We start from the raw sequence: 23486 nt of genomic DNA, 5'->3' as shown, positions 1-23486 counted from the left end.
AGAGGTTTTACATTTTCTTTTTCTTTACAACAGTGTGTGAATCCTAATAGGATCACTTCATGTGAACAGTATATTTCATTACTATCCCCCTGCCTAAACAACAAGACAGGCTTCATCTGTGCCATTTTCCTCTGTAAAGCATGGTTTTGAGGTGTGACTGACTGTGTTGGATGCTGAAGTCACTGAAACTGCACACACGCAATCACGCATGCAGAATTTTCCTATTTTTGTATGGTCATTGACAGGCAGAGACGGGTATATTCATCTCAGACTCTGCAAGCCGAACAGTACTCTGTGTGCGTGCGTGTGTGTGTACATGCAAATGCTGGCCTGTTAGCGAACCCATAAACAGCAACGTACCCTGAGATCCGGGCCCGTCAATGGCAGCAGGAGACCCGCAAGTTGTAAGATCACGAAAACAATGGGCCATTACCGCTGGGTTATCAGTGCCCATACACCGCTAGCACAAACAAACCTGCAGACCACAGCACAATTGAGGGAGTAAATTATGCTACACTTCACATAGTGTAACTTGACAAGTGCTTATGTTAGTAATCCATAATAGCAGTATGTGAAGAAGAAAAAAACACTTCTAGTTGCCAAATTTGCAATGGAAATAACAGCGGGTGGGGGGGGGCGGTCAGCCATGTCAATGTGACTCTCTCTGCAGGGGTAAAGATAATTGGGCTTGGTACAAGAAACAGTGGCCCTTAACCACTTATAAGCTTTATTTCAAAAATAGATGATCTACAAGCTGGTGCATTTAAGCTTGTAGATACTTTTTCTCCCATCTTTTCTTTTTATGAAATTTTTATCCTACGATTTTGTAACCCGATTTTTTCGCCCAGTGCCAATGCCTAAGCTTGTAATCCTGGGCGCTTACTCTCCTTCTGCCAGCCTGGGGAGAGCCCCGAACTGAGCTCATGCTTCCTTCAACTTCCTTCAACACATGAGGAGTTAGCAGACTGCTTCTTATAACCTTTTTTATCACCTTTTTTTAATTGTTCAGAATTTTTTGGAAGGTTTTCGCCTATAATGACATGTCAAGATTAGGGATGCCAGGTTGAAAGTGGTTAAATGTCTGGGTTGAGGCCACCCGTTTTTTTTCACCAGCTAATGAGATGGGAGGAACAGCTACACAGCCTGTGGGAGGCCGGTTGTTTAAGACAAAAAATCACTGCGAATCCAAGGCATACCCGCTCAAAATCATACCTCAGTTCAATCTCAGCATGTTGTGTTATACATTTTTTTTGGAAAGCGCAGATTGGGAAAACACAGAACATAAAGCTGGTGGAGTTTGTGGGGTAGTCGCAGCAGTGCAAGGCTCGTCTTTATCAGCAGGTTGAGAAGTTATCAGTAGTTCCTTGTTGACCCACCAAGGCCTGGGGATCAGCCTTATCTCCTCTGTCCAGAGCGTGGGGGTGTTTCCTGTACGAGGTGACGCACAGCACGGCCCTTCCTGTCACGCTGGCGTTTCCTTGACTGCCTCTCCTCTCATCAGGCTGATTGTTCCCCACCGCAGGCAGCTAGAGTGGGTGGGGGGGGGGGGGGGGGGCGGGGGAGTAGTCCATCCACGGTTTTCTCTTCAGCAGTGTAGCCAACCAGGTCCAGGCCACTACACTCACTCATCATAATTTATCGTTGCTGTCGGGCAGAAACCTCTTATCTCCATATTCTAACTTTTTGTGTTTTTTTCATAAATTAATGCCCTACTACAGCGTCACACAAAAGTATCTAAAGTAGCAGATCTGCAAGCTTGAAATACGGCGCCAAGCGAGGTGTTTTGAGTTTGTAGAATTTAGATTTGCTATTTAGAATGCTATTTTTCATTTGATCCTGAAAAGTAACAGTTTTGGACATACAGTATGAGGTTTCCACCTGACAGAGACGATATACTATTATGAACAAAATTCAGTCTGTCCTAATCCATTTTTCTCCCATGAGCAATTGATCTTAAATTGCACATGGACATTGAACACTAGTTGGCACATGCGGGGAGTGAGGAAGCCGATTCTTCACTTTTCCCGAATTTAAGCTGTTTATTAGCATTTTCGCCAATGACTGTCCAATCTGTAGATGCGGTTTTGATTGATCGATTGAATACTTTATTAACAGTTTGCGAATAGTACAGTGGTACGATTGATTATACAATGCTAAAAGGATAACACAAAAAGCCCTAAGGGCTTGTTTCCATTGTGGTCCTGTGTATTCAATTCATCAAGACATTTAAAGACATACAATAATATACAAGACATCATCAACACTAGTAGCAATAAACGTATATGTACAGTAAACAGTTGTACAGTACATTTCTGGTGTTAAGCTTAGAAGACTTTTCTAGGACCAGTTACAAATTGCAGACAGGTGCTCTTTTATGGTGGTTTTGAAGGAGGGTAACACTTTTTGATGTCTTTTGGTAGGGCATTCCACATTTTGGTGGCATAGCAGCAACGAATTTAACCCCATGTTTGTACCGATTCTGGGTTGAATGAGATCAGTGGAGCTCCCTCTGGTGTTGTGCCTGTGTGTCTTTCACGTTATTGAAGTAGTTTGACGGTACATGGGTATCCCTGTTCTCTCCCTGTATCTTGAAGACCAGGCCCATTGCAGGATGCTGTACTCTGTCCTCTACCCTGAGCCATCCCACTCTAGCATAATGAGCAGGGGTTAGGTGAGTGCTAGGTGTGAGGCCGGTCGTTGTAGTCATGGTCGCGGTCCCATATAGCTGAAATGTGGGTATGAACAGAACTGACGACTAGTTCCAACCTACAGTATAACACCAAAATCCTGAGTGTTAATTTAACGGACTCGTCCATTTTTACACTCTACGAGTTCAAATAAGACTTTTGTGTTACTGTGCAGGGCTAGTATTATATAAGGCAGTCACGTTATTGTTCTATTGTTACAGAGGTCTACTGATTCCAACGGTTTTCAAATGCAACAGCCTCAAAGACCATTTTGTCTATTGTTTTTTTTTAAACTGATAACTTAATTTAGGCATGTTTTCTTTGCCTGCAGGTGCATGCTTTACACTGAGCCGATCCCAGTTCAGATGAACAACAGTGGAAATTATTCCCAAAACCGGATAAAGACCATAATCAACAAGGCTGTACTGCTCAAAGGAAAGAACAAGGTATGTGGTCTTGGTTTTAAGTATTTTGTTTCCTTCTGGATTAAAACAAAATTAAATGAACATTTAGCCCGGTAATCGTCAAGAGTGATTTACGGGAGAACAGGCTTAAGAAAAGATCTTGCAAAGAGACAGCACATAGATCAGTTTGAATTAGAAATCTTCCGTGACCAGACCCTAGAAGTCACATTCAGCATCTGAAACCAATATATCCACTCAATTTCCTTTCTATTGGCATGCATTGCTATATTCCTCTTACGATTCATTTTGTCCCCTTTGGTTTAGCTTTGTTTTACCACCGACCAAAACACATAAAAATCCCCTTTTGAGGAAATCAATATTAATTCCCTTTGATTGTGCCCAAAAACTTAATGATTTATTCTAAGCACACTAAGTTACTATCAAAATACGGGGAAGATCATCTGCTTTCATGTGTTCATCTGGACAAACATCTACTGTACTGGCATTTCTTCAGGAAATAAATCCTCCCTTAATTGTTTATATGGGAGTAATAACAAGTGGCCAACATCGATATGCAACTCAACAATATAGAGTATTGAACAAACACATTTTTGATGAGAAGAGGCCCCTCTAGAGAGCAAGACCTCTGCCAGGAAAAGTGATTCTTTTTTGTACACTCCTAAAGCGCCTGCCCCATAACTGAAAGACACAGTTCATTTCCCTCTGCTGGAGTGAAATATACCCCCAGTCCACTGTGGCTCTGACATGGAGCAGGCCTGTAAAGGAACCAGCTGCGGCTTCAGCATGGGCTTTGCCAGAGAAACAGCTTTTATTCTGCCATCAGTGAATCTTTTTGTCTGCTAGAACCCCGAGAGCGGAGCATGCCTCATAAACGGCACAATAGCTGCATGGCTCAAGCCATGCGTGGTCCTACAGCTGAGAACGGCCCTTTTATAGAGAATCCCCACAGGCACCATTGACCTGGGACAATGAGGTCTTATATACACGTGGAAAAACAATTGGAATTGTGCTCTTGTTATTGGCATTTTGATGTCTCTATTGGCCTCATCGCAACTCTGTCTGAGTAGAGACGTAAGGGTTTGAGAATAAACTCTCTGAAGGAGGTATTCTGTCAGAGAATGACACCTGTGATAAGTGACCTGCCTGGTTAAATAAAGGATAAATAGATAACCAGTAGCCTCACACTTATATCTGTTGTGTTCTGCTAAATCATTTTTTTTGTGACAGAGTTTAATTTAGTGGTCGTTCACTTCATTTGACCAATAAACATCAACCCATGTCTTGGCACCACGAACCCAAAACATGCCATACAATGGGGGGACTGTAGACGTTACAGCAAATGTCCTGAGGGAGCTTGTTACTAAAACCACTCGCCCCAAACTTAATTAAGAGCAGACCTTGACTGCTTTCCCAAAAGCCTATCTATGGGATTAGATGAAAGAAAACTATTTCAGCTTGCTGGGTCAAATTGGGGCATAAATCCAACAGTATGTAAGCATTTCGTCAGGAGTATGAAACCTCCAGGTAGGAGAATAAATCTGCTTAGTCATTAACCAAACATGTCTGTCAGTCTCAGCAAAGTTACAGTATTACATTTTGTTTCTTCTGTTTCACTGCACTGGTGATTTATAAAGGTTTCCCCCTCCAGTTTGGTACGGTTGATGGAATTCAGAATCACATCAGTTGTGTGCACGCCAAGTAATTGGAACTTTGGCCACATTCACAGGGTATCGCCTCTAATCTGTGATTGACATAAATAGTGAGGTACTCCTTATTTACAAGCATTTGTGGCCAAAACGTTGGTGCTTTATGAGGGCGAGGACTAAGGGTCAGTGATAACAAGCACCGGTTTAAAAGAGAGGGATTTGTTGGGAGTGAATTCCTCTCTGTCACCTCACATAAATTGCTGCGGCCCGTGAACAAGACGGTGGTCAAGGCCAAGCCTCCAAGGGGCTCCGTAGAATGCCTGGTGGTACGGGGGGACGAGCCCAGGTCACAAGTATATAGAGAGGGACATGGGCACAGAGGTCATAGGTTACTACTTTGGGACTGAGCGCACTTGTTGAAATGACTGTGTTTCAGGCTCAGGTTACATCATAGTGAGTAATAGCTGTAATGTGAAACCGCATGACTGCTTCATCAGTGCTTTGACAAATGTCATAACAACACTAAAAGGGGACGACCGGAGTAACTTTTAACACCTATATCTGCCATTCAGAAAACTGCTGCACAACGTTAGGGCTGGAAAACAGAACATGTTGCAATTGTTTTGATTCCCGTGCACTGTGCACAATTGGCCATGTTTCCGGGCGGGAAGCCTTGTAGGACGATCTCTGTCGTTGCACTTGCGAATCAATAGCGTGTTGTCCTCCCGGTGAAACTCCTCACTCTCAGGTGAAGAGAAGTCGCTGGCAATTGCACGTCCAAATGTCGTTTTTTCTGAAGGTCAGCTCAATCGGCTGCCCCAGAAAGAAATCCAGGAAGCACACACCCAGATTATACACCCACAGCATTCACAAACTTTGATGTAGCTGACCGCCCTGCAGACAGAAACAACACAAAACAGAACCCCACGAAATCTGGCACTCTCCCAGATTCTACTTATTATTATGTCTACTTAAGCCATTACAACGTGTTCCACTCATCCGATGACAGAATCGAGTGTGGCATTGTAAGTGCTCTCCAGGAAATGACCGGGAACCCCTAGCTCTGCATCTGTAGAGCTGGTCTGATGGAGACACAGCAGGTTTTAAAACGCCAGATGTATCCTTTCATTAATGTGAAGCACTGGAGAGAATAAAACAAGGCCAGGCTTAGCCCAGACCTCTCACCTACCTGTTAAACGCCCCAAATCACACAGATGTCGCTGGAAAACGCCACATTATTTTATCGCATTAGACCATAAAATCAGTGCAAGTCTATTCCTGTATTATCGTGCTCTGGTGCATAACCTACGCTGAACTTCTGTACTGCGTTTTAGTTACCGTAGCAATACTAATTACTGTTTTCATCCCAATTAGACTATGAGCACCCTGGTGATAGCAGCAGCTAATGTGTCGGGATTCTACTCCTGCATGGCCCAGAATGAGCTGGGGAACAGCACGCTGAGGAAACGCTTCTATGTGCATGGTAAGTGGGTCAAAGTAACAAAGGGGTCCCATACACTAGTTCATGCTAATGTTCGCAGAGATGAAAAACCTTTTAATACTAGGACATACATTACTATGACAATACACAAGCATTTCAGCTATCCAGCTTTCGCAAGTGTGACCCGTCTTAGTCTTAAGAGCTGTACCTCCTTTTTGTTTCCATGGTGATTCAGTGGGTCTTAAGAATGCAAAGCACTGGTTGTGCACACTAAAGGATGACTGTCGCTATGAACACTTTTAATTCAGCTTGAGGTGTACTGGTGTGCCATGAGAAAAGTGTATATCAGTGCACACTCATTTCCCAATACAGAGGCAAATTCTATACCCCTAAAAAAAAATATTTTAACCACTTTCAACCTGCCCAATTTTGGGCATGTCCTTTTAGCTGAACATTTGAAATAATAATAATAATAATTATTAATATTATTCATTTATTTATTCAAAAGCGTATATAATAATCTAACATCTACAAGCTCACAATGTGTCACAATGTGATACGTTGGGAGATTTTTGTGCCTTGGGCACATACAGTTTGAAAACCACTAGTTTAGAGCATGTGTTTCGTACTGATTTTCATGGTAAGTCGGTAGTATGGAAATACAGCCAAGATGCATCAATAGAGACATTTAAACGTTTTACAGCCAGGAGTACTATATGATACGATGTCAGATCCTTTCACATAATCTACACATTTGTACGGTGGTGATGAATTACATGAGCGAAGCAAGAATGTGCAGATTGTATTGTGCAATAAACAGACCGGAGGGGGGCATTAATTGAAGCCATCTTCCACTGCAGCAGAGCAGCCTCAGGACAGAGGAGAGGCGAACATGTCCCAGGCCATATGGCTGAGTGTAATGCACGTGTTTAAAAACAGCTCTGAATAAATGCAACCTTAACTCCGGTATACCAGCAGGTCATTGTTCTACTTTTTCTATGAGCTCGCTACTAAGCAAATCATGTTTACATGTACTTCTGAGCCTTTCCAAATGTTCCCAAAACCAATACCCATTGAGGTCGTTATGTAATAACTGGCGGGATGAAGTGTCATTGCTGCACACAACTGTGCAAGGGTTAACATTGCAAAGAAGTAGATAACATCTCCTGAGAAGTCGTTGAATAATAGATTTTCTTAGAAGAAGGGCACCGGGTGACCCTGTAATTAGGGACATGACGGGGGGTGGGCATTGAAACATCTCGTAGAACGGCCGAATTCCCCAGAGGAAATGCCGCTCCATTCCAGAGGTGGTGGGGATGACTGAGGAGGATGGAATGCTGGTGAAAAAAGGACGGAATTGTAATAACAGCTGTCTTCTCTTACGGAACACAGAATGCTTTCCAGCGTTCTGAATAAACAAGCACAGTCTGGCTCCCCCGGGGCCCGGCCCCGGCCTGACTCCTATTGGAGGGATGCAGGAGCGCCATCAGCACCGCCATCCATGGCAACGTGCTTCCAATTAACAGTGATGAAACAGGAAATAACTGCAAATTTGACGTTCCTGGATCACGCGATGATGAGCAGCTCGGTGTTTGGAACGCACAGTCCAAAATAGTAACGGCCTCGGTCAGCAGGAAGTGGGTTTCATCCCCACAAAAACAGCGAAGTCGCAGCTGGACACAGATGGGCACAGACTACCGTGTAAAGCAGTGTTCATGTTCAAAACATTTTAGTAAACAACAAAATGTGGAGGCAATCTACCGTGTCCCTGAAGTATGCTTGTTTTTAATTAGCTTGTTCCCCCCCACTCTAGATCTTACTGAGCACATGACCATCGAGCCGCAGGAAGCCATCGAGGGGGATGACATCACCCTCACATGCCGTGCGTCTCGCTACCTGTACACGGACGTGCAGTGGTTGGATGCCTCGAATCGCACGGTTACCTCTGACGTCTCTGACCTCCAGCTGGGCCTCTACAACATCTCCCGTTCCCTCACCCTGCGCAACGTCACCAAGGACAACGCCAATGCTTACTGGTGCCGGGCAGACAGCCATCCCAATAAGTTTGTGCAAAAGACCTCTGCGCTTGTTGTGAATGGTACGTATGATGGAGGATTTCAGGGGTTATGGCTGTTTTCCAGATGTTGCTGCCTCTGTCTCATGATTGCAAAACCGGTGTCACCATTGTGGCTCAGCATTCCTTCGTAGAAGCATGCTAATTTTAACAAAATGCAATCGTCTAAAGAAGTGTGAGGGGCAAACGCAGTGGTTAAGTGTGGGTAATACTAAAGCTTGATTTATACTGTATCGTACATCACTGTCTCGTGCCTAGAATAGCCAGTCTACAAGCATTGCAATGCGCTGTGAGCTTTAGATTGGTGGTACTGTAGATTTACATGATCGACTTGTGAAGCCCGATTGTTTGTGTTCGGTTCAGAGAGAAGACGTCCCTGGCTCAAGCAGAATCTGACCAATCAAGATGTGAACAGCAGCAGCACCTTGACCCTGTTCTGCCTTGCGCAGGGAATGCCCCCTCCTCTGATCACCTGGTACAAAAATGACGTAGAGGTGACAGTAGGCCCAGGTACAGCTGTAATTGATTGTTAACTACGTTAACCATAACATATGTTGTAATCCCAGCAATGCGATGATGAGAGCCATCATACTGCACTTCAAGATAATAGTACAATCGACATGGATTATTTAGTGTTGAGTGTGTTTGCGTGTCGCAGGTATCGCACTGGGAGAGAATGGAAGTCTGACCATCGACCGGGTGAAGAAAGACGACGAGGGTCTGTACGAGTGCACGGCCAGCAATGTCGATGGTTCCGTGACTACCAGCGCACTCGTCACCGTGGTCGGTAAGTCACTTGAGAACTCATATCTTCACCAAAAGAAGTTGGAGCTGTGTAGTTACACAATCATCACCATCACTTTCCAAGTGTATGATCCAGTTCTAACCTCCCACAGTTAGAGCACCGGATGTGTATCACCAATCAATCAATCAATCTGCAGTCCATTACACGTCAGGGACCAAGTGTACCAAGCACCGGTCGCCAAGCAGAACACTTAACTGCATGACCGACCGGACCGTGTTTTCTCTGCGCCGCTACAAATAGGCCTGGCTAGACTTCAGAATGAAAAGCCTCCCCTTGGGAGGGATGCTGAGGCTGCCTGGAATGCCAAGTGAATTCTTCCTTGGGTTTTATATTGGGGGCTCTGGCTGAGGGTCCCTGCCCAGGGGACATGACCTCTGTGAGAGTGTTAAGAGGTCCACTAATGACTGTGGTCCAGGGAGCGAGTTCCTCTGCTCTCAACAGCCATGGGTCTAGAAACATGACACAGTCTGGAAGAGAAGGACTGTGTGTGTGTGTGTGTGTGTGTGTGTGTGTGTGTGTGTGTGTGTGTGTGTGTGTGTGTGTGTGTGTGTGTGTGTGTGCGTGTGCGTGTGCGCGCACGTGCGTGTGTGCGTGTGCGTGTAGTACATGTGAAGGTGATGGTGGCATTGACTGCCCGGGGTCATGTGACCATTTTCTACCAACTCCTGGCACCAGCCGTGATCGTTCCTCAGCTGGAGTTGAATTCCCTTAATGTTCAACCTCAAAGTCAACATTATCCATTCCATCATCCCAAAGATATTGAGGCCTCTGTGTCTGTATGTTCCGCTTTGGCCTTTCAGTGCGCAATCCCAGGAAAATGGTATGAGAGCCAGATAGATAACTGCACGCATACTTGAAGGGATGTGAGCCTCCAGCGAGTGTCGACATGGACGGTTAGGAAAACAGTGTTTGATAGTTATCGGAAAAACAAGTTGTGGTATGCGTGTCCCAAACAAAGTAAGGATAAACCGTCGAGTTGTGGTTCCACTCACATTGTGTAAACAGCCCTTCAGAGAAAATTTGGGGAAAAAACAAACAAACAAGTATAAAGACAAGAAAGAGAGGAATCTCAGCACCGTCGGTTCGCAGTCAACTGTATCATACTGTAATGAGAGTGTATTCTGTTGTGTTCTCAATATTTAACAATATATGTAACCCAAGCACAGGGAAAATAACATTAGCCACTTTCAACCTTGCATCCCCATTATGAGCATGTCATTATAAGTGAAAACTTTCAAAAACTTTCAAAAAACATTTACAATTACACCAATTTGAAAAAGCTACAATGTGTGCGGATCGGCTATTCTTGCTATCCTATGTTACAATAGCCAACATCGACGGGGGGGGGGCGGTGTTGTCAGACACAACAGAAATCGTTGCCTAACAACACCGATTTGCACCTTATTGATGATATCAGAGTACTCCGGAATTTGCAGATTTATCTATATGTATTGTACAACCGCCAATATGACCGACTTCCCACTCTACATATCACTCCCTTGGGACCTCGGCAGTATGCACAGTGAGTTTGAAGTCGATCGGTTTGATAGTCTCCATATAATAAGGGCATATCGGTCAGATCGGCGGTTCTGGACAACCGGATCTCCATACTGTATGCCCAATGCCCATATACAGTATATGCCCACATATGGGCATATCGGACGGATCAGCGCCGGTGTGATTGCGTAGCAGCCTGAACGTCTAGTTTTTAAAAATAGCCTATAAAATTGGGTTTATGTCGTTGATTACCTAGGAATCAAAAACATTTCTGACAACTGATTTATGTGTTTCCAGGTGATGTTGAGAAGGCGAATATTGAGGTGATCATTCTGGTGTGCACCGGAGCAGCGGCCATGTTTCTGTGGCTCATGCTCATCCTCTTCATCCGCAAGCTGAGGAAGGTAAGAGCCCATGCTGTGTCATATCTTAAGGGTGAGCGCTCGGATGGTGCTGTGCTAAAGTAGCTGCCCACCACCGCAGAGTCTGGGGTTCGAATCCACCGCAGAGCATCCGGCTTTGTCGAGCGTCTATAAGAACACAATTGGCCCATGTTTGCGGGAGCGAAGCCGGGCGGGGAGGGTGATATTTGTCACATACACGTAGTCCTACGCATAGATATAATTTAGATACCTCATTGGCCGCTGCAGTTCATTGGAGCGACCTGTATCGCAGCCGCCATATTAGAGGGGGCACGCTCTTGGCAGAATCTAGTTGTATGAAAATACAACAGGATGTTTTTATACAACTAGATTCTGAAAAGTCCCGGAAAAGACGCGCTGTGATTGGCCAGTAGTCAGGAAGCGTGCCCCCTCTAATACAGACGCCCCAGCGTCGGAGGAGGCGTCTACCTTTATATGTTTATGGTCCTACGGGCTGGGACGGCACCGGGGAGTGTTGGGCGGGAAGACTAGGATGAAGGCTCTACGTCCTCCCGGTGGGGTCTCCTCACTGGCAGGCGAGGATACAACAGCAGTGACAACAAACAGCAATGTGTGTGGGAGTGGGGAGGAATCAATTGGCATAACGACTAAATTGGGGAGAAAACTTTACGAGGCTATATTATATGCTAAATATAAACAGGCGTCACATACCAGGATGAGCCTTTTCTTGGTAACAGAAGACTAATATGACGTTTCCTAGATTCTTGGCGGAGCCTGTTTAAGGACCTTGAGCTCGTTATACAGATGGCGTGGAATGTGAAACACTGACTCATTGCTCTTGCAAAATGCAGCTTTAATGGGAGGATAAATTTAGCCCACATTCATGATTTCCACATTTCCCTACAGTATGAGTCGTCAGAAGTGCATAGTAATGAGTTAAGTAACTTTTGGAATAAACTGTAAACATACCGCAACATACTTGTTTTGCTAATTTGGGCCAAATGTAATGGAGTAAAAAATGTAAAGGATACACTCTGCTTGTTACCTTTATTTGTACACGTTTTATTAAATGCACATTCTATTTGTTTCATTCTCTCAGAGAGCCAGTTTCTTTTTATTTCGGAATAAGCACTCTTATTTTGAACTCAATACTTGAGGAGTCTTTTCAAAAGATACTTTTTTACTCTTAATCAAGTACTTTTTTGGATGACTACTTGTCCTTCTAGTCGTTATAAATTTAAAGTTACAACACTTTTACTATGAGTACTTTTGGCTACTCTACCCACCTCTGCTGATAAGGGAGAGGTGCTGAGCTGGCATTTATACATTCTGTACAGCCCTGAATGAGAACATATGCCACATGAACATCAGACAGTGGGAAGAACATTTTTGGGAGTTCCCCCCCACCAACTCAAATAAAGTCATGGGGAGGTCATCATTTTGGGTTTCGTAACGTTACATTATCTGCGGTTGCCCATGAATTAAAATGAAACTGAAAATGCAGAAGTTATATTGATTTCCTTGTTCTGTGACACAGTATGTAATGCATAGAAGGTAGAAACCTTGTCCAAAACCGTTACTTTTCAGGAAATGGAAAAAATAACTAATGGATTCAAAGCAGTTATTATTCAGTCACAAGCTCTTGTTAATACTTTTCATTTGTTAAATATTTATAAATCCTACAAGACAGATTTACCCCCTTTCAACCTTTCAACCTGGTGTCCCTATTTTGCAGGCTAAATATATAGATAGATTGCTCAAATAGCCAAAATAGTCGTTCTACAATCTCACAACACTGCGATACATTGTGAGCTTGTAGATCGGCTATTTTCGCCACTTTTGCCTGACACTATCATGCGACAAAATAGGGCATTAAAGGATCTACACCATGAATTAAAAAAAAAAATCTAATATTTAATATCATATTGTTTATGTCCCTCAAACGTTTTTCAAAAGGTTCAAAAGGTTTTTCATAAAGCCTCAGATATACTCATTCCAACTAACTTCTCTCTGGCTTATAAATCACTTTTACCTGCAATACCACAATGTCCTGATTTGGCACATGGTGCTATTGAGCCAGTTTGTATGCATGTTATCTCCTGGTTCTGTGTGGAAAAAGTAAAAAAATAATTAAAAAAATGTTGGAACTGAAAAACGGGAGGGATTGTACCGCTAGTGACGTCACTTTCGGGGGCAAATCAGTTTGGCCTGTTTTGAGACTAATTTACATAAAACCTCAGATATGCTGTGAAAGCCTGAGTGTTCAAACTGGGGTATTTTTTGGGATAGAAGAGAGGTAGGGGAGACCAAAAATACACACAAAAGAAGAAAAAGTTCAAATTCATGGTGTAGTCCCTTTAATTTATGATCTAAATTTTGTTATTCTGTTTTTTCCTTCTCATTCACTCCTTCATTCCACCACTGCAGCAGCCAGCACACTATAAGATGGGACCTTCCATTATCATTGATCCTGATGAGTGTCCACTAGATGAACAGTGTGAGCTTCTGCAGTATGACGCCAGCAAGTGGGAGTTCCCCCGCGATCGCCTGAGACTAGGTGAGAAGCACGGCACAGCATAGATTTTGTGGTACCACAAAGTATAAATTAGATACTAGTATAAATTGTCGCTTGCCGAAAATAACTACTAACTAATAGCATAATAAATAAATGACTTCATAATTAATTTCATAATACTATATAATGTCCTATACTTTACATTGACATATGGGACACCAACCGTAGACACTGTGTAGTGGCTTGAGCTACAGTACAGCTGTACATTACTCAGGCTAACCACTTTCAACCTGGCATCCCGGTTTTTGGCCATGTCATTCAAACTTCCCTATTATTAGATATTTTTTTGTTTTTCACACATTTAGTTTTTCACTGATCCTCACAATGCGATCGATCGTTTAGTTTCGGCAGTAGTCGTCCAACGAAGCATAGGGCTTAAGTGGTTATTTTGATACGGTTGATTGACTGATTGAATTTGTATAACACATTGTCCACATAATAGCCTACAGCTTGTGCACATTTGGATCTGGCCCATAACTATAAGATACACCACTGTACAATCGCATGTGACAGAGGGGTGTCACCCTCTCCAAAGTCGTTGCGTAGGGCTCTTACTTTGCAGGGACCTGCCGCTGTCATCCTTCGGTAATGGGATCATAAATTCCCTGGAGGAGCGGCTCATTGGTCAGAACACCAGCAGGTTGTTTTAATTACAGAGCCATAACCTGGGCTGACAGGGAATGCAGTGTGATTTACAGTACCGCCCCCAGGGGCAGAGGACTCCCATGGAGGTCCGATTTAAACTGAATGCCCTCTTTACTTCGTCCAGGCAAAACTCTGGGCCACGGAGCCTTCGGAAAGGTTGTGGAGGCCTCCGCCTTTGGGATTGACAAGCTCTCTACATGCAAGACGGTCGCTGTTAAGATGCTGAAAGGTACCGTACCAATAATATTTCTAAATTGCATTTGATTGGCGACCATTTGCTGAATGGTCGCCCCCCTAATCTATCTCCACATTTCATGTCTCTCTCTCTGGTATCACTGTCAATAAAGGCTTAGAAATGCCCCCCCCCCCCAAAAAAAAAAGAGAATAATGTCCTCTGGTACTTTTTCATCTAACCTCGGTTTCCTCTCATATTATTCATCTGTATCATCCCAGAGATGGGAGTCAGCAAGGTCACATGGACACATGGACCTGTGTTAACAACACAACACTAGGTATTGTCATCAGTGCGGCAGATGAATAACAACTTTCCATGTCCTTTCAGCAGAGGATTTACTTCTGCACATGATAGACGCTAGCGAGAGCAGCACATGTGCCTGCAATTAATGTGTGCTTGGAGTAAATCGTTCAAAGCAAGGCACGCAGTGGCTGGTTCTGACAGAGTACATGTTGAAGTGGAGGTCAAGCCTTTGCCTTCCCTGATGAGAAGATGAGAGCGTGCAGAATCAGATATGATGTTCTTCAGATTGACTAAGATCTGCAGCTGATGCAGCGTTCTAAAGTGGAAAAGTTATAAATTGAGCAATAACAAACGTATCAGTGTCCATACGTTTGGAAGTGATCCCCTGCAGCTGGCCTCGATTTTTCTGCAGAAGCATTGACAGCCACATTACAAAAGCTTTCAGAACATTCACAACAAATGGTATTTAGCATTTAAAAATAGAAACAATAAGCTAGATAAAAGAGAGTAGAAGCACATGACACCCCCCCCCAGTGTTGACTGAGGTTGAACTAGTACTAGTGACCCATCAATACTCTCTGGTGTAGGGATGAGGAAGTAACTCTGTATGTATGGATGAGGAAGGAAGTCTACAGGTTAGATATATCACTCACTGTTGTAGCATTCATCATCCCTCTACTGTACATAACTCACTGAGAAAGACGGCCTTCTCCAAGACATAATGGAAAGCAGCAGGCCTGTCCATATTAACCATGACTCGATCAAGGCCTCCCACTGCAATAAATACTAGACTGGTCAAGAAATTGAACTTTTGGTTTTATAAACCATTCAATTTGTGGCTCGCCTGTAGATAAGTGGTTAGTGTGTCAACCACATAATCACAATGTCCCTGGTTTGACTCTGACAAGAGACGTGTGTGGATGTCACCCCCCCCCCTCTCTGTCCTCAGTCCTGTTTAAATAAAGTGCAAAGGTTCAATAAAGGATCTTTTTTTACATAATCTTTTTCAAAATCATCATACATAAGTAAAATTGGAGACATTGCATGGACACTGGGCTGAGTAAAAAATATTCAGTTTGTTGTTCCTAAAGCAATATGTTTTGTTCTAATATTGATATATGAACTCACAAACAGGCAATCACATTTGGACATTAACTGCTCCAACAATTCCTACTCTCCACTAGTCTTTAGCATTCACATTATTGATAAATAAACAGCAAATGTATGTCAGGACACAGGAAAACTAAATATTATCTGGGTTCAATCCCTATTGTAGCTGTATGCCATTTTGAGCAAACGTGACTGGATGACATCACCTCAGATAACAAATGCAAGGGTTCATTGCACATGAACTCATATGGGTTACGCATGCTAAAAGGTGAAAATGTTTGACAAAGTTAAATATTGCCTTAAGCAGCACTAATGCATTATGTTTTAGGAAAACAAGCCTCTCTGGTGCTGAATTTACGTCATAGTGCTCACAACTCAGATAGTGAGTGAAAAGAAAACTTTATGCTATATAATTCAAATATTAACTCCATCTGAGAGTGCTCAACTTTTAAGATGCTGTGTAATGTAAAGCTTGCTCTTCTGTGTATGAGAATGTGATTTAACATGTGTTTCTCTTGTTAAGTCATTTCTCTCCATACCATTATCTTTGCATACAATCTGTATCACGTCTTCGTGTGAGATTAACTTATTTTGCTGAATGGAAAACGTCTAAGCCATCCTAAAGCTCTACTACAGTTTGCGCAAGTTGAAATCTGTTCCTTATTTTCCTTAGATGCAGTTTGGTTTCCAAACGTTCAGTACACGAGCATAACTCTGAGTCATCCTTTAAACAAAACCAACGGGCTTAGCCTTAGATGAATATCTGATTGAATCAAAAACTACATATATATATCCGATCTCGTGGAGAGTTAAAATGACATACTAACCGCTGCTGCGCAAAGGAGTGTGTTTTCCATTATCTCATCGTATGTTGTGTGTCTCTGTGTTATAACAGGGGGAGCTACCACTAATGAGCGGAAAGCCTTGATGTCAGAGTTGAAGATTCTAATCCACATTGGCCATCACCTGAATGTGGTCAACCTTCTGGGAGCTTGTACGAAGCCTGGAGGTGGGTTTAGACTAGGACCTCACTTACTCAGGAAGCCAGGAAGCTTTGATATTTCATGTACATGTCTTTAATATTCACGTTAGGATAGCTAGACAATTTATTTATACTTTTTTTAATAAATGTTCACAGGTCCATTGATGATGATTGTGGAGTTCTGCAAGTATGGCAACTTGTCCAACTACTTGAGAAGCAAGCGAGCTGATTTTGTCGTCTACAAGGTTTGCCTTTTCTTCATCATAGCACGTCAGAACAGTAAGCTGCGAGTGAACATGTTAACGGCTGTGTAGGGCATTGGTTCTCAAAGTGGGGTCCGGGGACCCCCAGGGGTCCTTGAGGGAGTTCCAGGGGGTCCCCACCTAAATGATAGATTAGGCACAAAATGGACCCTTATGGGTCTGTAACTCTGAGAGTTAAATTGACATAGATTTTACAATATAAATTGCGGTCCAAGTGATAGAAATGCCATTAAATGGGGGTCTGTAGCCCTAATGCATGTCAAACTGGGGTCCTTGAAATTAAAATGGTTGAGAATCACTGCTAGAGCCGTAGAAAATCTTCTCTTATGGGGGTCCCTGGCATATCTTTTGAAATGGGGGTCCGTGGGCTAATAAGTGTCAATTTGGGGGTGCTTGACATGAAAAAGTTTGAGAACCACTGGTGTAGGGAAACAAGGGTGCAGTGAAACTCTCTCTTGTGGCTGCTGGCTCACATCTCATTGAACGTGTGTCTGTGTGTGCGTGTGCGTGTGCGTGTGTGTGTGTGTGTGTGTGTTGCGGCGGCCAGAGCCAGGACGGCAAGGCGGTGTCGTCGGGGTCGGGCTGTGAACTCAGCGAGCTCATGAAGCGTCGCCTGGAGAGCGTGGCCAGCACCGGAAGCTCCGCCAGCTCGGGCTTTATCGAAGATAAGAGCTACTGTGACTCTGAGGAAGAGGAGGAAGGTAAGGGCCAAGAGAGTCTTCCTTCCCTTCCCCGCCCACCTCTCTCTCTCTCTCCCTCCTCCCCCTGTCTCCCCCTCTTTCCCCCGCTCACCTCCGCCTCACCCATCCTTGCACAGGAATTAAGCCCCCCCCGCCCCACCCCAGCCCACACAATTGTTTTCTGGCCCAAGTCCGATGGGAGGTTTCCTCCTCCTGTTTCGGCAGTACAATCACTACAGCAGGAGCCACTGTCACCCCACTGAGTCTGGTGAGGCCTCTGTTTATTTCCTGCCTCCTGACCTGAGTCTCTGGTCCAGAGACCGTTGCACTGAGCTCAGGCCCCGGGTGCGGCGGCCATGTTGTCCCCGTAGTGTTATTTCTGGTTTGATTGGCTGTTTACTCAGGTGTTGCCAGAGTGGAAGGACTCCCCTTGAGTCGTTCCATTCAGACCCCCGACTGCGGGACTCGGCCCATTATCACACGTCTCAGCCAACATCAGAAAAATAGGAGGAATCCAATTTTTTTTTTCATGTCCAGTGAGCAAAGGATGTTTTCAAGACAGGAGAGTGTGGGCGGGACATACCTACGTGACAAAGTGGATGTCAGTGATGGTGTGGTTTATTCAGGCATTTATCTTGGAGGCTTGCGAGATATAAGGGAACCCATTGTCCGGGCATTTACAGATACATTAGTATGTGGATTACTTTAAATGCATATGTTTCTGTCGTGTATGAAAAATGCTACTTGCTGAAAACGTTTCTAGAAAAGTTTCTGTATTAAGTTTTAACCAATGTTATGCTGCTGTGCCCTCAGAGCACGAGGACCTGTATAAGAGAGTGCTGACATTGGAGGATTTGATTTGCTACAGTTTTCAAGTTGCAAAAGGCATGGAGTTCTTGGCTTCACGCAAGGTAAGCACTTCCTTAAGCATACGTCCTGAGGCAAACATCAGCAAATCAACATCTTAAAAAATATGATAAAATAAAAAGTAAATAAATAAACCAGACATACATTTACTGTATATTTATTGTATTTTGTTATGTATTAGAATTGTGAACACATTAAATTCAATTACACTGCCCAGCCCATTTTATATGGAATGCTGCGTCCTGTGAGCCCATTGTCACACCACAGCTATTAGTGTAGAACTCACTCTGGTCATTCATAAGTTTGGGGAGAGCGGATGCCGGTGATTAGTGTTTGAAGCTATTGTTCTAAATAAGCCATTTGAGAAAATAGGATAACCTGGATATGGAAGACATCAGATTCTATTCTGATAACTCTGATGACTGCACCATGTGTTACTCACATGGCTTCCATGTAGTGTCCCCCCCCCAAAAAAAAATGAAAGATCTATGTACCTGCAGAAAATGTGAATTTTACATCATTGACTACTCACAACGACTTTTTGTTCCACCTTTCCCTCATTAGTGCATCCACCGTGATTTGGCTGCGAGGAACATCCTGCTGTCTGAGAATAATGTTGTGAAGATATGTGATTTTGGACTCGCCAGAGACATCTACAAAGACCCGGACTATGTGCGCAAGGGAGACGTAAGTGTATTTATTAGGCAAGTCGTTGAAATATTATCCATGGGGAGCCTCCGGTTGATTGTCATTTACCATCTCGCACAGACGGGAAAACAGATTTGAACTCCGATTACAGTCACTCAAGAGAACTTAACACTGAGCACTGCACGTCAAAATATGCAAGATATCTTGCTATTGCTGACTTGGCAAATGCAGAAATGCTGGATAAATGCAGAGGCTCTTGGAAATGTCCAACAAAAGTGTCACTGTGTTTGTCAGAACGCTGGAGGAAGAGCTCATGAAAGTTCAGAAGAAGTAGCATCTCACACAACCCCAATCAAAAGACTCCTCAGATGTGCCAGCACAATGATTAATGATGAGTTTGTGATGAGCTACACAGATGTAAATGATATCTTACCTCGATATCATATCTGCACACAGGCTAGACTTCCCCTGAAATGGATGGCTCCTGAGGCCATATTTGACAAGATCTACACAACCCAGAGTGACGTGTGGTCCTTTGGCGTTCTCATGTGGGAGATATTCTCCCTGGGTAAGTAAGATGATTCGGCACTGACCACAGATTTGAACTCTGGTTTGAATGGGTCTCAACTCTCATTCTATTATAGAACCTTGCATGTTAATCCGACTTAACAGTCAGATGAATGGGCATAATTACTGTACATGGAGGAGATTCATTTCTATGGTTTAATCGTCAAAATTATTTGTATCTCTTGGCGGAGATGTTGCATTCAATTGATGCTCCGTCTGCGGCTAATCTTGCAAACTACTTGTCCAATTATGTCATATTTATTGTGCAAGCTGCCAGCAGGCCAATATTTTTCAACTCGGCCAATGACAACTTCATCATTTTTAAAATTACCAATCGCAAATCCATCTTCCCTCCAGTTTATGGCATAAATTAAACTGACATTTTAAAATAATTAGCGGTTTTCCAATTGTTACAATTTCCATGTAGTCATAAAGCATAGCAAGCATAGCTATAACCACTGAGAATGCCTTTTCATGGGGGAACATTGGCCAAAAATAGCTGCTCTATAATGCGTAGCAATGCGGCGCATTGTGAGCTTGTAGATCGGCTATTTTTGGCATAGAGTATTTGGTGTAGATGGAAAAAAGCGGTCCAAGTACAGTTGTAACTCAGGTCCGTTTTACAAAGAACAGAGGGTTTAAGTGGTTTAATAGAGGATGTTCAGAGAGAAGAGGCTAGTTGGGCGCCCCCAGCCACGGAGCCTCACCAGATGTACTGGGTAATAACTGTCTTCTACTGCTGTGTAATTGTGCCTCTGGGACAAAGAAGGTTTGCATTGTCAGCTTGAGAAAACTATTTTCGTGCCGCTCGTGCGAAAACATTAGTGAAGTTCGACTGTGAATTTTAGAACAAGGCAAGGGACATTAAGAAGAAAGAATACCTCCCATTTAAGCCGTCTGTTTCTTTCCAGCTGGCAATGCAAACTGGCTGTAACCAAGCAGCCCATCAATGTAAATGTTTGCCCCTGCTGTGAAACCGCTGCAACCTTTAAGACAGCATTGTGTGGCGGCCCATGACTTTCTATGAACCGCGGCACAGAGCTCACCGCCACACATCTCAGCTCTATGGCAGGACTTAGCGTGAAATATGGTTCAAACGTCACCATAGGACGGCGGTGAAAAGTCAGTGTTAAAAAGGAGAGTAAGTCCATGCGGATCCAGTGGTGTGCAGGGCTTTTGATGGGGCCGCGCATGAATCACTGCCACGCCACGTTGTTACCGACCGCACACTTCTTCAAGGCATAAAGACCACTGACATCACCCCTACGCTTTTTTCTTTCTTTCTTTCTTTCAATCTTTCTCCTCCACTCTTTTAAGCACAGACATTAACCATCACAGGAACACATATGGGTAGTGTTAACTGGATCATGGGAAATAAATCAGGAAACAAGGAAACAAAATGACAAAGAAAAATGGCAAAGAGCAAGTCTTGGAGGCTGATAATGTTTCGAGGTCAAAAGTTTGCACTAGTTCAATGTTTTTGGCAGATTGGCATGTGAACCAAATGTCTGACTGTCCTATGTATATAAATGGTGCATTTATATAAAGAGATTGGCACATTAGGTTTTCAAAATATATATCAAAATACGTAGATCAGAGATAAGAGATAAAACTAAACTAAAAAGATAAAATAAAATAAACTCTGTGATGAAGAACAACAGATCAGAGCACTTTCTATGACGTTATGAAACATGGGGGCAGTATCTATAGAATGCACGAGGAGGATGCTGTCAGGGATTTCAGCCAAGCACAAGATAATGTTTAATACATCAAGAAATGTAATGGATTGCATGGCGTGGGTGATATTTTACTAAAAGCAGTGGGATTAGATGGTAGATGTGAATTGGCTTAGTACATGATATTTATTGTAAACACCACAGTACTGTATATAAAACTGGTCATTTGTGGGCAGTGCTTTGCAAAACATCTATAATAGTTTCATTGGGCATATAGTATAATGATTATGTAATTATTGACAAGATTTCAAATAAACGTCCCCCAGACTAATCCAATCTTTTATTTAAACTACCCATAGTATGACTATGACTATGACTTTGATGATGGATAATAATGGGGTATCTCTGTATACAGTAGCATTACTAAACTGAGTAAAGTGCAGTCATGGCTCTGTGAAGAATAATGAATTGTGTGATAGTCCACTTAATCGCTTTCCTCTCCCAGGTGCCTCTCCATACCCGGGCCTCCAAATTGATGAAGACTTTTGCTGTAGGCTGAAAGAAGGTACCAGGATGAGGGCTCCAGAATACTCTTCCTCCGAAATGTAAGGACCCAAATCACCTATGGATGATTACACTATAGCGCTCATGACCTGCTCTCAGCTAGAAGACCTGCATGTATTTTACTGTTCCCGGTGTTCTAAATCATTGGTTCTCAAAGTGGGGTCCGGGGACCCCCAGGGGTACTTGAGGCGGTTCCAGGGGGTCCCCAGCTAAATGATGGATAGGAACAAAATGGACCCTTATGGGTCTGTAACTCATTTGGTTCCATTTGTACACTCTCAGAGTTACATTAAAATTGATTTTATAATATAAATTCGGGTCCCAGAGGTATAAATGCCATTAAATGGGGGTCCGTAGCCTAATACATGTCAAACTGGGGGTCCTTGACATTAAAATGGTTGAGAATCACTGCTAGAAAGCCGTATAAATCTTCTCTTATTGGAGTCCCTGGCTTATCTTTTCAAATGGGAGTCCGCGGGCTAATAAGTGTCAATTTGGGGGTCCTTGACATGAAAAAGTTTGAGAACCACTGTTCTAAATGACCCACGACTTATATCCAAAGGGTAATAAAAGGGAACATAGACCAAGAATGTAACGGCGGCAACTGAGAGGAGGCCATTCTATCTGTTTTTTAAACTTCTGAAAGGCCAGCAGCGCCTGATAAAAATCACGGGTAATCGTTCCCCTGAATGTTTGCAGAGGAAACATAAGCTTCTGATTGGCTCTGGGGTGGTGGGCCTGAACATCGTATTCATTTTCAGACCGACTCGGACGCTGCCGTAAACTGAGCCCCACATTAAAGGCAGCATTTTGGGACAGAATGGACGGACCCCTTGTGAGGAGAGCCAGAAGCTGGATACTCTCCTCCCTGTTGGGCAGTGGCGGCTGTAAAAGAATACCTGTGGAGGGGTGGAGGGTCACCTCCTTTGGTAATAGTGCTGTCAGTCTACGCCGGTGTAGCCAGAGACGAAGACCCAGACCAGCACAGGCAGGCAGGCAATCGCTGTGTCTGTGCCGTCCATTATACACATCTCTCGGAAGATTTTAAAAGCCTGCTCCCAATTCAAACCCCATGATCACACATCCTGTAATCTACGCTTAAGCTTCTGTCTAATATACTATAATAAGACTTACAGGATATGCTTGGAGTATGCAGTGTGGTTTTAATTTGAAGTGGACCATGTTGTCAAGCTCCAAATGTCTTATATGTTTAGAGACGATTAAGGCTGTATAACGTTGCAGTAAGAGTTCCAGACTCCTAAAGCATCTCGCGCCAAGTGGAGCCAACTGAATGGATTTGTCAACCAAGGAAGGGAGACAGTGATTGGACGTGACCAGGAAAATCCAATCCAGAACTTACTGAAGTCTCCGAAAGTAAACAAACATAGAAACTCGTAGATCCTGTCCCACCGGTGCCAAGAACCTCTCACAGATCCTGGGCTACTCACATGCTGCTTCAAAGCAGCACGTTGA

General features: G+C 43.5%; 1 protein-coding gene across 1 annotated transcript in view; it reads left to right on the top strand.

Moving 5' to 3' along the window:
* Window positions 1-23486, top strand: part of kdrl (kinase insert domain receptor like) — a 53164-nt gene that overhangs the window by 18001 nt on the left and 11677 nt on the right. Inside the window, exons 11-25 of the mRNA XM_084041528.1 lie at window positions 3019-3133; window positions 6133-6241; window positions 8013-8297; window positions 8637-8783; window positions 8932-9060; window positions 10873-10979; window positions 13386-13515; window positions 14303-14407; window positions 16662-16775; window positions 16905-16993; window positions 17559-17712; window positions 18505-18602; window positions 19123-19245; window positions 19663-19774; window positions 21955-22054. Coding sequence (XP_083897654.1) covers window positions 3019-3133; window positions 6133-6241; window positions 8013-8297; window positions 8637-8783; window positions 8932-9060; window positions 10873-10979; window positions 13386-13515; window positions 14303-14407; window positions 16662-16775; window positions 16905-16993; window positions 17559-17712; window positions 18505-18602; window positions 19123-19245; window positions 19663-19774; window positions 21955-22054 — 1917 coding nt within the window. The remainder of the gene's footprint in view (window positions 1-3018; window positions 3134-6132; window positions 6242-8012; window positions 8298-8636; window positions 8784-8931; window positions 9061-10872; window positions 10980-13385; window positions 13516-14302; window positions 14408-16661; window positions 16776-16904; window positions 16994-17558; window positions 17713-18504; window positions 18603-19122; window positions 19246-19662; window positions 19775-21954; window positions 22055-23486) is intronic.

The sequence above is a fragment of the Gymnoscopelus microlampas genome (assembly GCF_963454915.1).
Source record: "Gymnoscopelus microlampas genome assembly, chromosome: 18".
Lineage (NCBI taxonomy): Eukaryota > Metazoa > Chordata > Actinopteri > Myctophiformes > Myctophidae > Gymnoscopelus > Gymnoscopelus microlampas.
Note: the sequence above shows the minus strand (reverse complement) of the source record. Positions and strands in the feature narration are given on the sequence as shown.